Below are 13,856 nucleotides of genomic sequence, written 5' to 3'. Positions count from 1 at the left end.
TAACTCTTAAAATAAAGTACACTCTTAAAATAAAAAAGACAAAACTTTCCAAAAAGATTCATCTAAAATTAGTAAGTTATCAAACCAAGAAAACTTCCTATCTTAAAATAAATTGATTTAACCTCATATGAAAGAACTCCCAATTAAAATTATTCTAATAAAGAACACTTTATATACTTGGATTACATATCCCTTGGGAATCCAATTGTTCTTTACACAAGAACAAATGAAAATATTCAAATAGAATACTTTAACATAAGTGAGCTTTCTAGTAAGCTAGACATTAAAAGCAGCAATAGAACAATACGAAGAACAGAAAAAAACCATAACATATAGTGTTCATGGTTTATCAACACTAGAATGCTAAGAAAATGAAAGTTCCCAGTTTCTGTCTATGCAAACACACACATCAGCTGACTTGTATCACGGACAATCAAGACAGCACAGTATTAAAAATATATATATGTTTTGCAACCAGATATATTTGGGTTTGAATTGTGGCCATGTTATCCTTAACTATAAAATAAATCTAATTTAAATAAAAATTATTATAATTAAAATTTCCATTATTAGTCATAAAGGCTGAATCTATTATTTTTCCTCCAAAAAGCATATTGGCCATGTATAAATTAAATATATTTTCTTATCATGTTAAGACATAGATGTTTTGTGGTAGATTTATTAAAATTTTAAATCGTTATTAGTATTAATTTTGAGATTAGACCTGAAATATAACAGAAGATTTGGTTCTGTAAATACTAAGATTTAAAAATCACAAAATCTAATGTTAAATACAAATCTTTGGGGGATATTGTTTTCCTAACCTCCTCTAAAGACAATCACCATCACTGGAGATAATAGACAATAAATCATTTTACCTAGCTAAAACAACAAAATGTATGCATTACATCCACTTTCTATCTTTCATAAAATATTTTCAAAACAGTATGTATTTTGGAGGATTTGTTTTTGAACGTGCAATCTAGTGTCAGAGTGAAAGAGGAAGGCGGGGAAGAAGAGCTCTTTCATTTAATGCACATTCAGCTGTCGGCCAGCTTTCGGTAAACAGTAGTTACTGTGATTGTTTACTGTCGCCCCCAAATCAGAGTGCATTTTGTTGTTTTGGCTTGTTGGAGGAAGGGTGCTAGAAAATATACCAAATCTAAGTTGAAAATCCTGAAAGGCCAGGAGCAAACTGTAGGTTGTTCAAGACTAACCATGGTTAAAACCCAGTCTGGATTCAGCACAGTCCCTGACTGGATGAAAGCAATCAGCTACTTACTGTATCTCTGGAGGAAGATGAACACTAGTAAGCAAAGTGGGCATTAACCTACACTATTGGCCATGGGTACTAGTAAACTGTTGGTGATATCTTTCTAAAATTGAGTGGTGCATTCCATTTTACTCCACTGTGGTCTATTTCTATTGTATACTATGTTCTTATGAATACTTTGACACATAATAGTTGACAAAAGGGTAAACATGATAGTACTAAAAGAACAACAAAAGTATTAAAGAACTTAATAAATATTATGTGGCATTCAATAACATTCCAGATGTGACAAAAGATAGGACTACATGACAAAGAAAGGAGTAAGAGAGAGAAAAAACAGACCATAAAAGAAGATAAAAAGATAATTCAAAATTCTAAATTAATAAGAACTTTAAGATAAATGTGATTAACATGTTCAACAGACTAAAAGAAATGAAGGACATAGGTAAAAAGATAGGTTTTTAAAATCAGAGGGTTAGAGTCTATTTTAAAAAATCAAATAAAAATTCTAGGACTACCTGAAATTAAAAACTCATTCAATGGATTAAACAGTAGAATAGACACAGCATAAGACATAATTAATGAACTAGAAAAGAAGTCAATAGAAAACATACAAGCTGAAGCATAAAGAGAAACAAGAATAGAAACCATGGGAAAGAATATGAATCAAGTGAGGCCTGGTAAATTTTAACACAATGTAATTGGAGTGTAAAAAGATAATGGAGACACACGTGGTGACTGATGCCTGTCATCCCAACACTTTTAGAGGCTGAAGCAGGAGGACTGCCTGAGGCCAGCAGTTCGAGACCAGCCTGGGCAACATCGCGAGATCCTGTATCTACAAATTAAAAAAAAAAAAAATGGCTGGGTGTGGTGGTGCATGTCTGCAGTCCTAGTTACTCAGGAGGCTGAGTATGTTTTAGGATGAGGGGAAATAAATGGTTCTAACACTACTGAAAAAGCAGTAAAAGTTACAATTTGCATTAGACTGTAATAAATCAAAGGTAACTGCCAGAAGAATAGAAATATATATAAACATATATAAAGAAATGGAATATATGACTCACAAGTTCACAAAGTAAAAAACTGGAATCATGAAATAAATGGAACTATAAAAATATTAATATTTAAGATGGCAAGAAAAGAGAAAAAAGCAAACATACAAGGAACAGTAAGATAGCTATAAATCCAAATATAATGCTTATAACATTAATTAAAATGGGCTAAATAACTAAAATACTAAGGCTATCAGACTAGATAAAATGCAAAATTCAATTCTATCTTACCTACAAGGACACTCTAAATATAACAGCCCAGAAACAGCAAAAGTGAAAGTAAAAGATGGAAAAAGAGACATCATATGAACATTAATAAAAGAAAGCTATTATAACTGTATTAATAGCAGATAAAACAGACTTTAAGGTAGTAGCACTGTTAGAGATAATGAGGGACATTTCATGATGAAAATGAATCAAACTACTAGGAAGAGACCACAATTCTAAATCGCCATAAAACTAGTAATAAAACAAAATATTTATAGTAAAAATGACAAAACTAAAAGGAGAAACAAAAATCTACAGTCATAGAGGTAGACTTTAACACATCTCTCTCAATACTAAATAGTATACAAAAAAACAAGTAAGAATACAGAGGATATGAACAAGGCAATTAAAACACTAACTTAACTGACAGATATAAATCGTGCAACCAACAATGACACAATACACATTATTTCCAAAAGCATATGAAATATACGTTGAAATTAACCATATACTGCATCATAAAGCAAGCATCGACAAATTTCAAAAGCTTGAAATCTTTCAGAATATGTTCTCTGCACAACAGATTCATTCAAAATCAACAAATAAAAAGATAACTAAAAAACCTTCAACTGTTTGAAAGACAGATTTTTAAATAAACAGGAGTCGACAGAGAAAATCGACAAAGTCAAACGCTGCTTTTTGAAAAAGTTGGTAAAATTAATAAATGCCTAGCAAAATAAATGGGGAAAATGGAGATTATAATATCAGGAAAGAAAAATGGGAAATCACTACAGATCTTTCAAATAATAAAAAGACATTAAGAGTATATTAAGAAAAGGCTTAGCAAAAAAAAAAAAAATTGACAATATAAATGAAATAGGTATGGTCCATGAAAAACCTACTGAAACTCATACCAGAAGACACAGGAAATCTGAATTGTTCAGTATTTATTAAATGAATTGATTCTGTTACTAAATGATTTCCCACAAAGACAATCTGCGGTTCACATTGCTTCCCTGGTGAATTCTTCCAAATGTTTAAGAAAGAAATAATATCAGTCTTACACAAACTGTTCTACAGAACAGGGGAGGGAAATACACACACACACACACACACACACACACACACACACACACTTCCCAACTTGTTTTATAAAGCCAAATAACCTTAATGACAAAACCAGACAAGAACATTATAAGAAAGGACAATTACATACCAATCTCTACCATGAATAAATATGCAGAAATTCCAAAGAAATTATTAACTCCCTGAATGCAAAGATATTTCAAAAAGACAATACATCACAACTCATTGTTTTTTTATTCCAGAGTGGTTTAACATGAAAAAGTCAACATAATTCACTATGAAAACAATAAAAGGGAGAAAAATCATGTTTATCTTGAAAGACAAAAAAAACTTAATAATACAATAATCAGCACCCATTTATGATAAAAATTATCAGCAATTTAGATATAGAAAAGAACTAAGAAAAACCTACTGCAAACATCCTATTTAATAATAAACTTTTGAATGTTTTCTGTGACACTGCATTAGTGGTCCTAGCCAGTGCAATAAGACAAAAAAGAAAAGCCATAAAGATTGAAAAAGGAAGAAATAAAATAGGCAGATGACATGACTGTGTATTCAGAAGAAAAATTTTTAACTGCAAAAAATCTGTTAGAATTAATAAAGAAATCTGGTAAGACTGCTAGATATAAGACCAGTATTTTAAAAGGTCAAGTTTATATCGATAAACCAACAACCACAAGAAAATGAAAAGTTTTCAATGATTTCAGTTACCATAATACAAAAATATATCAAATATGCAAGAATAAATCTAATAAGAGATTTAAAATATCTATATATGCAAAACTACATTATTGAGAAAAATTATAGAATATTTAAACATATAAAGAAATAGATTATGTTCATGGGTTGCATTTAAGTCTTAATATTACAAAGATGACAGCTTTCCCAAAACTGATTTATAGTATCAGTACAAGCTTAATAAAAATCCCAGAAAAAAAAATTTAACAGAAAATGACAAGTTGATTCTAAAATTTAGTTTGTAAAAGGCCAAGAATAGCCAAGTTAATCTTGAAAAACAAAGCTAGAAAACTTGTATTACCAAACATCAAGGCATAATATAAAGTTATAGGTATTATTTTAGTATGATATTAGCTTAGGATAGACAAATAGACTATTGGAAAAAAGAAAGTCTAGAAATAGACCACAAATTATCCAGTCACCTAAGATAAATGCGATGCTTGAGTGTAGTGGAGAAAATATGGTTGATACAGTTTGGCTGTGTCCCAACCAAAATCTCATCTTGAATTGTAGTTGCCATAATCCCCACATATCATGGGAGGGAGCCGATGGGAGGTAATTGAATCATAGGGATGGTTTCCCCCATGCTAGTCTCATGATAGTGAGTAAGCGCTCATGAGAGTTGATGGTTTTATAAGGGGCTTCCCCCTTTGCTTGGTTCTCATTCTTCTCCCTCCTGCTGCCTTGTGAAGAAGGACATGTTAGATTCCCCTTCCACCATGCTTGTAAGTTTCCTGAGGCCTCCCCAGCCCTGCAGACCCGTGAATCAATTAAACCTCTTTCCTTCATAAATTACGCAGTCTCGGGTATGTCCTTACAGTAGCATGAGAACAGACTAATACAATGGTCTTTCCAATAAATGGTACCAGGTCAGCTGATTTTCCTTAAGGGAAATATTAATCTTGACCCCTGTACGTCACACCATAAACAAACTACAGATGAATTGTTGATATAAATGTAAAAATAAAACAATAAAGCTTTAGAAGAAAAAAAGAATATTTTCATTACTTTGGAGTAGGCTGGCTTCTTAAAGACATTACAGTAAACATTAGCCATGAAGGAAATGTATGGGCCATTTTCCAATCAGAAATTTCTATTCATCAAAACGTACTACAGAGTGAAAAATAAAGCCACCAAATGGAAGACATTTGCATTACACATATCCAAGAAAAGATTCCCATACAGAATGTACAAAGAACTACACAACTAAAATATAAACAAAAAGCAGAGATTCCAGTTGCTAAGTGACTTGAATTGACATTTCATGAAAGCAAATCTCCAAGTGGCCTACAGACTTACAGAAAGGTGCTTGACTTCATTAGACATCAAGAAAATGCAAACTAAAACCACCATGTGACACCCCAACAGACATACAAGATTGGCTAAAATGAAAGAAAATTTCAAGCATTAGTTAGGATACAGAAAACTGGAACTCCTACACACACTGCTCAGTAGTATGAGTGTTGGTACAACTCCTTTTGAAAACTTTCATATCTACTGAAGCTGAATATCTGCATGCCATATGACTCATCAATTCCACTCCAAGATAATATCTGACAGAAAAATGTACATATTGTCACCAAAATAAATATGAATGAATATTTAGTTAGTAGTAATCAAAAAGTAGAAGCAACTCAAATAACAATCAGCGACAGAATGGAAATATCGTGGTATATTCATCCAATGGAAAAAGACACAGCAATGAAAACGAACAAACTACAGCAACATGCAACAAAACGGATGAACCTTGCAAACATAATGTTGAACAAAATAAGCTAAACACAAAAAGTTATATACCATAGTATTCCATTCCTTTAAAATATTTAAAAAGGCAAAACAAACCATGGTGTTAAAAACCAGGAGAGTAGTTATCCTTAATATGGGTATGAACTACAAGAAAGCAAGGAGGAGGTCTTGATATTTGAACAGTTCTTTCTCTTGACCTGGGTGCTAGTTACAACATTGTGTCCTACCACAAAAAATGAAAGTTATGTTATGTATGCTTTTCTATATGGAAAGTATAAGTCAATAAAAATTTATATTAAAAGAATAGTGGCATAGTAGAGCTAGAAATAAGGCTAAAAGTATTATCACAATGTCCTACATATCTCGTAGAGGTTGACTACAGACTTGATACTAAGATTTCTAACAGCTGCATGAGAAAAATATGAAGTTGTCAGTTATACATTCATTTGTGTTCAGTAGATATAAATAAATCAATTGCTTGAAAATACAAATTGTTGGCACTAAACACAGAGATTTCTCACAGAAGTCTTCACAAAAAAGAAGCCCATTTTGACAACATAATGTGCTTGACAACAACTTCAAGACCCTCTGTGACAGATTCTTATGATGACCTTCAATGCAGACTGATGGAATCTTTCCAATATACAACTGGGTAAAAGCAACTGGGGATAGAAGAGTGTGGAGCAATGCAGTCTACATACCCAATTCTCTCTGATGCTTTGGACTGACCCAGGGATATATTTTATAAACCTGTAAGAGGGAATAGAAGAGTGGGTAAGCTTCAAACATTCCCCCTTGAATATCATCTCTCAACTGAAATTTTGACAATTATCAAGCAGCAGAGTTAAAATAAATACCCCCTAGTAAAGGACTGGGGGATAGCTAGTCTCTGTTGTCAATTAATATGAATGCAGTTTGGTTGGGGGAAGAGATAATGACCTTTTGTGAATGTTGAAATGTCTACTCTAGGACTAGTAGTTTAAAAGAGGATCATCATACCTCCATTGTAAGCATCTACTAATTAGAGCATGAATAATCCTTAGAAATATTTAATAATACTGAACCTGCTTCCAAGGTATATAACTAATGCTGAATCCAAACCCAAAGTTCTACTACATATAAAATGACTAAAAGAGCTTTAGCCAAAAATATTATAATCACTATAGCCAAGGTATGAATAGTCTTATGAGGCATACTCAAGCAAATAGTAAAAAAAAAAAAAAAGGAAATCACTGCATTCAAAGTTTGTTTGTTTTTTGTTTGTTTGTTTGTTTGTTTTGAGACAGAGTCTCACTCTTTCTCCCAGGCTGGGGTGAAGTAATGCAATCTCGGCTCACTGCAACCTCCACCCCGGGGTTCAAGCAATTCTCCTGCCTCAGCCTCCCGAGTAGCTGGAATTACAGGTGCCTCCCACCCCACAGCACACCCAGCTAATGTTTGTATTTTTAGTAGAGATGGGGTTTCACCATGTTGGCCAGGCTGATCTCGAACTTTTGACCTCAGGTGATCCATCCGCCTTGGCCTCCGAAAGTCCTAGGATTACAGGTGTGAGCCACCATGCCTGGCCAACAGATTTAAAGTTCTTTAAAGGATTATGCTGCAATCCGTATATGGCTGGTCTGCCCCCATCAAATGACATGTTGAAATTTGATCCCCAATGTGATGGTGTTGGGAAGTGGGGCCTAGCGGGAAGTGTTTAGGTAACCATGGGGGTGGATACCTCATGAATGGCTTGGTACTCACCTCCCAGTAGTGAGCCAGTTCTCACTCTAGCAAGGCTGGACTGGTCTCAAGGGAAAATGGGTCAGTTCCTAGAAGAGTAGGTTGATATAAAACCAGGATGCCCCTTGGGTTTGGTCTCTCTTCACATCTGCCTGCTCACCCTTTGACTCTCTCCACCAATGTTTGATGATGCACAAAAGCCCTCACCAGAAGCCCAGCAGACGCTGAGGCCACAGTTCTTGTACAACCTACAGAATCGTGAGCTAAATAAACCTCTTTTCTTTATAAACTACCCAGCCTCAGGTATTACTTTATAGCAACACAAAACAGGATAAGACAGATTTTATCGTCATTAACATTCAATAATATTCCACATATCTGCATTTCTCCCACCAAGTTCAAGCATAGAATAGACAGTTTTTCTGATTAGTTAGCAACCAGAATGTTAAGAAGTTCAGAGTTCTAAAGCTCACTAAACTTAACTCAGGCCTCTGGGTGCTTTTAAAAATAAATAAATAAATAAACATTTGAAAAGTTTAGTTACATATTTTCCTAGTTCACAACAAATTATAATCGTCAAGTCAGAATGGGAAGTACAAAGAAAAGAACTGCTAGAAATAGAAAGAGTTGTAAGAAATAACAAGTAACTTGATAGGAAGAAACAGAAGGATGCAAAAGCTTAAAGAACTCCAAACACATAATCTTCTGGGGCCATTTAGGCAAAAGCTCTACATGCTGCAAGAGTCTCCAAGGACAACCACTGCACAGTGGGCATAGTCATAGAGGCAGACTCAGAGTAAAGTCATCAATAAGGATTACATTATTCTATGTATAGTCTTTTTCAAGAAGGCAGGGAAAAGTGTAATCATTTTTTTAAAAGCAATTCATCCAAAATATTGTAAATATTATGTGTTGGGGATTAAATTTGCACACTTAAATAAATCTCAGTTATACAAATCCTGCACTCCAAAATAAATGCTAAGCACTACAGTTGATGGACGATTTTAAACTGAACTCCAACATTATGTATAAAAATATAAGCTTCTCATTCCCTGACTATAATGGAAAAACTGAGCTGCTAATGTAATTTAAAATAATATTCAAGTTCTGAAATAATATCATGACCTATGGAAAACTAAGACTATGCATATGTTATTTAAAAAACTTGAATTGTGAAATCATCATTTGTCTCCACCATGCTTATCACACTACTTATATTCCTCTTAGTAGTCCTTCCTAGCCACAAAACAGGAAAATTATGACTTTGCATGGGAAGTTTCTCTTAAAAGCATTGACTTAAAAGTTTGACAAGTGTTATTCAGAAATGTTTATATGTGTATATTTTAATAATTTGCTCATAAGACATTGTTAAGTCATAGAAAGAGAATTTAGATTTTAATTCTCTGCCACCAAAACTAAAATCAAAGGAATATATAAGGTTTTCTGTAAACAATGAAGCTTATAAAGGACAGAAAAATGACTAATATCTGATTATGGATAAAAATGCAAGTTTTAAAAATCTGAAGGGCTTTAACAACTTAATTTTCTGAAGTTCTAAACGATAGGGAATATACAGGGAAAATACTAGTTGGTTCTCAGAGCCAAAGTCAAGTGTATGAATATTTTGAAGTTGTGTGTGTAAGATTTGGAGTCCTCAAATGACCTACTATCTCTTCACCAAAATCTATGAAAAATATGATAAAACAGTACTTATCTGATGAAATAAGGACCATGCAAATGTTTTTAGTGTATGACATGTAAATGTTCACTAAAAAAACTGATGAATTACATATACATACACATATACAATCACAATGAGCCAAAATTCAGTTCAGCTCTTTATCTATCTTACCTATCCAAACAACCCATTTTCAAAGTTCAAAACTATATACTGCACTTGAATAAGGCTTTAAACGTACAGAATTGTGTACTCATATAATAAGACTTTAAACTTAACCTGAGAAAACACCTAAATTGTTTAAGGGGTAAGGTAAAACATTACTGTGTAAGTATAAGTGGATACACTAGAATGATATATGCTGGTGACTTTTTATTTTTTTGGTTTTGTAAATGGTTCAGTTTTTCCAGAACATCAGCAGAGAATCACAAAATGAAAGGCACAGTCCAAAATGTTTTTGTTTATAAAGAAAAATGGACATACCTAATTTAGCTATAATAAACATTTATCTTATTACCCTGCTCATATTTGGAAAAATTCAAAACTAAATATAAACATATTTTGCTTGGAGGCCATTATTAATTTTAGGCCTATAATTGAAGGTTAACAATGATCTAGTCCAATATTATTTTACAGACAACAAAAATGAACATATGGAAAGGCTGCATGGCTTGTAAAAGTGCACACTAGTTAATGATAAAGCGAACCTAGAACCCAGTTATATTTCCACCAAACCAACTTCCTTCCAACTTAAATATCAAATCATCTCTGATTTGAGATATAAAAATAAAAAAAGAGGCCGGGCGCGCGGTGGCTAACGCCTGTAATCCCAGCACTTTGGAGGGCCAAGGCGGGCGGATCACGAGGTCAGCAGATGGAGACCATCCTGGCTAATACGGTGAAACTGCGTCTGTATTAAACAAAATACAAAAAATTAGCCAGGCATGGTGGCAGGCGCCTGTAGTTCCACTACTCAGGAGGCTGAGGCAGGAGAATGGCGTGAACCCGGGAAGCGGAGCTTGCAGTGCGCCATGATCGCGCCACCGCTCTCCAGCCCGGGCAACAGAGCGAGACTCCATCTCAAAAATAAAAAATAAATAAATAAAAAATAAAAAAGAATTCATAAGAGACATGAGTGAAATACTCAGGGTTTGGTGACTCTGGAAAGTAAACTAGCAATAAATGCATAAATGCTGCTTTATACATTTTTCTTAATTTGTCATGCAGCTTCTTAAAATGTACAAATGACCTATAGTGACTTTCTTCCAAAAAGTAAAAGTCATTCAGACAAAGCCTATCATATAGACCCCATTACTACACATGGATAATTTACATGCACCATCAACTATTTGGATATGAAGATCAGCCTTAATATTATCCATATAAATAACTATACAAATGAAATCCAGAGCAGAAACCGCAATTTATTTTAGCTATTACACTAAATCTGTATGTAAACCGTAACTAAAGTTAGCATATACTCATTTCACAGTAGAAAATAATAATGTAAATTACAATAATGAAAATACAACTAATACAGAGAGTTGTCCCCAGAAATCAGTGTGACGTTCCTAAAATTTCTTAAAGATAATTTAAAATTTAATTTAAATAAAGTTGAAATACAAATCCTTTTCTTTTCAACTGTCTCTGATAAGGGCACAAATGGTCATCACATGATCTAAAGCCAGTCAAGATAAAAATGGAGAAGCAAAAGGAACAGTAGCCATCATTGAATTTATTCATTCAATAAATATTTCTTGAGTGTCAGATGCTATATCGAGAATTTGAAAAAAAAAAAAAAGACAGATAGAATCATTACCCTTGTGAAGTTTAACAAAAGCTGATAGAGCTTTTTATTAAATGTTACCCCCCAAGAAGCACTGTATATGTTGAAACTACCCTTATTTTTAAAGCAGTTTTTAATGTCTGTATATTATGGTTAAGAAAATCAGCCTTGCTTATTGTTCCATTTACCCACTTTAAAAATATTTACCTATACTTTAAAAAACCTAACAGCCTATTTGTCTCAAAGAGTTACATCATAGACAGCACAAATGGTAAATTAAACAGATGCCATATTACTTGACCATTTACAACTCAAAGTGCTGTAATAATTACATACACATATACAATCACAGTCAATGAAGAAGGTCTTCTTGCTAGATAAACATTTGTAATAATCCAAGCATTTTTTTAAAAGTCACTGTGAGTTAACTGCATTTAAGTCCTAGAATTATAATCTGTATTCCACTTAAGATGCTAGACACATGTTCACACAAGAAAAATAACGGAAAAATACAGAGAAATTGCAAAGGAAGAAAAAGTTTCATTATCATCTGATTCTTAAGAGGAATATCTCTAGGTGATGATTAGGAGTTTGATGGAAAAAAGTAATTTTAAAACAATGGTTCAGAGAAGTTCCTAAGAAATTGATGCTTAGGGTTTCAATTTTTCTTAATACTCAGATATAAGACTTAAAGGAAATATATCAGCATGTTAAAAACCAGTTTTCTCTGAATACTAGGCTTATTATAAACAGTAGTTATTTATTTATTTATTTATTTATTTATTTTTGATGGAGTCTCCCACTGTGGCCCCAGCTGGAGTGCAATGACGTGATCTCAGCTCACTACAACCGCCTCCCAGGTTCAAGCGATTCTCCTGCCTCATCCTCCGGAGTAGCTGGGATTACAGGCACCCCCCACCCCCGCACCACGCCCGGCTAATTTTTTGTATTCTTAGTAGAGACGAGGTTTCACTATGTTGGCCAGACTGGTCTCGAACTCTTGACCTCGTGATCCGCCCGCCTCAGCCTCCCAAAGTCCTGGGATTACAGGCGTAAGCCACCGCGCCCGGCCCAATATAATTATTCTTCTACTGTTTCTATATTTTTCTGAAGTAAGGAAATACTACATTTACCGTTATAAAACATTAAGGAAAGGCAGGCCTTAGAATAAATAATTGACATAAAGACCACAGTCCCACTCTTAATAACAACTGCAGAGCCAGCACTAGCACTGTAGCTGAAAAGTGGATAGTACACACACGCTCACACACACAATGGCTGGCATGTAGTAGGCACTCAACTAACGTGTGAAATGAAATGGGTGAAGATAACGTAAACAAGCCAAAACAACGAAATGCACTCTGATTTGGGGGCACCACAGTAAACAATCACAGTTACTACCACTTTATCAAAAACTGGCTGACAGCTGAATGGGCATTAAATGAAAGAGTTCTTCCTCCCTGCCCTCCTCTTTCACTCTGACACTAGATTGCACATTCAAAACAAATCCTCCCCCAGCCCCGCCCCAAGCTCTACCCTCCGATACCTCCAGCACTGGAACTGACACAAAGTCCAGGGCTGCGGCGGTGTCCAGACCCGGGCCCCTGTCCAAGGAGCTGCGCGCTCACACACTCGGCTGGCGCAACATAGGCGGGGGCACTGGGCGGCAGCCCATCATGCCCGGGACCCCCCAGGGACCCGCGCGCAAGCCCAGAGGTCTCAGCCCCGGCCGGAGGCTGGTTCCCCTCGCCCTGCGCTGCCGTACCTGCACACGGTGATGAGGTTCCTCCTCTCCACCGCAGCATTGCGGGAGCTCAGGCTTTTCTTGCCGCCTCCACCGCCACCGCCTCGGATCCCGCTCAGGCCCCCCAGGCTCCGGGAGGCCATGGCGGGCTTACCCCCGTGCCCCTTTTGTCTCGTGCCGCCCCGCACGCCCCCCACACCTGCTTAAGGGTGTTCTCGCTCGGTCCGCGACCGTGGGGGCGCGGGAAGATTGTAGGAAAGGAGCCTGGAGGAAGGAAGGGTGTGGAAGACAGCAGAGACTCGCACCCGGGGACTGACGGCTAGCCCTTGGCACCCGAGCTCCACACACACGCACCACCTCCGGCCTCGGCGCGCCGCCGACTGCCGGGCTGCGCGTGCGGGTCGGCGTCGGGCGCTCTCCTCCTTCCCGAGGGACCTCAGCAGACGGCGCGCGCGCGAGCCCGTCGGCCCCTCACGCCCAACCACCCACACTCCGCAGCCACTAGTGCCCCAGCCCAAGCGGCAGCAACTAGGGCCCCGGCCTCGCGTGCGCAGCCCCACCCTCTCTGCGCCTATCAAATCAACGCTACCCCCGCCGGATCCAATCGCGGCACCGGAGGGGCGGGGCCGGCCGCGCGAACTTTTAAAGCAGCGGGCTCAAGCCCCGCCCCGACGCGTGGGCCGCTGTCAAGACGCCGGGCTCGGTATTGCAGCCAGCTAGCTGCCGCCAGTAGCCACGCAGGCTAGCAGCGGGGATTGTGGGATGCGGGGCCCCACAGTGCTGGGGGCAGATTGCCACCCCTTGCCTGGAGCCAAGCT

General features: G+C 36.6%; 2 protein-coding genes across 9 annotated transcripts in view; one reads left to right on the top strand and one right to left on the bottom strand.

The window, feature by feature from the left end:
* RUNDC3B (RUN domain containing 3B) overlaps positions 1-13,591 on the bottom strand; it is a 180,518-nt gene extending 166,927 nt beyond the window's left edge. For 7 of the 8 annotated variants that reach the window (XM_050785280.1, XM_050785281.1, XM_050785284.1 and 4 more), the window contains exon 1: positions 13,060-13,591. In XM_050785280.1, coding sequence (XP_050641237.1) covers positions 13,060-13,181 — 122 coding nt within the window. In that variant the 5' untranslated portion in view covers positions 13,182-13,591. Of the gene's footprint in view, positions 1-6,809; positions 6,859-7,851; positions 7,920-13,059 lie in introns of all 8 variants that reach the window. The other variant, XM_050785287.1, reaches the window with a different exon arrangement.
* The window catches only part of ABCB1 (ATP binding cassette subfamily B member 1), a 220,063-nt gene that overhangs the window by 70,323 nt on the left and 135,884 nt on the right, over positions 1-13,856 (top strand). The gene's annotated exons all lie outside the window — the stretch shown is intronic.

The sequence above is a fragment of the Macaca thibetana genome, chromosome 3 (genome assembly GCF_024542745.1).
Source record: "Macaca thibetana thibetana isolate TM-01 chromosome 3, ASM2454274v1, whole genome shotgun sequence".
NCBI lineage: Eukaryota > Metazoa > Chordata > Mammalia > Primates > Cercopithecidae > Macaca > Macaca thibetana.
Note: the sequence above shows the minus strand (reverse complement) of the source record. Positions and strands in the feature narration are given on the sequence as shown.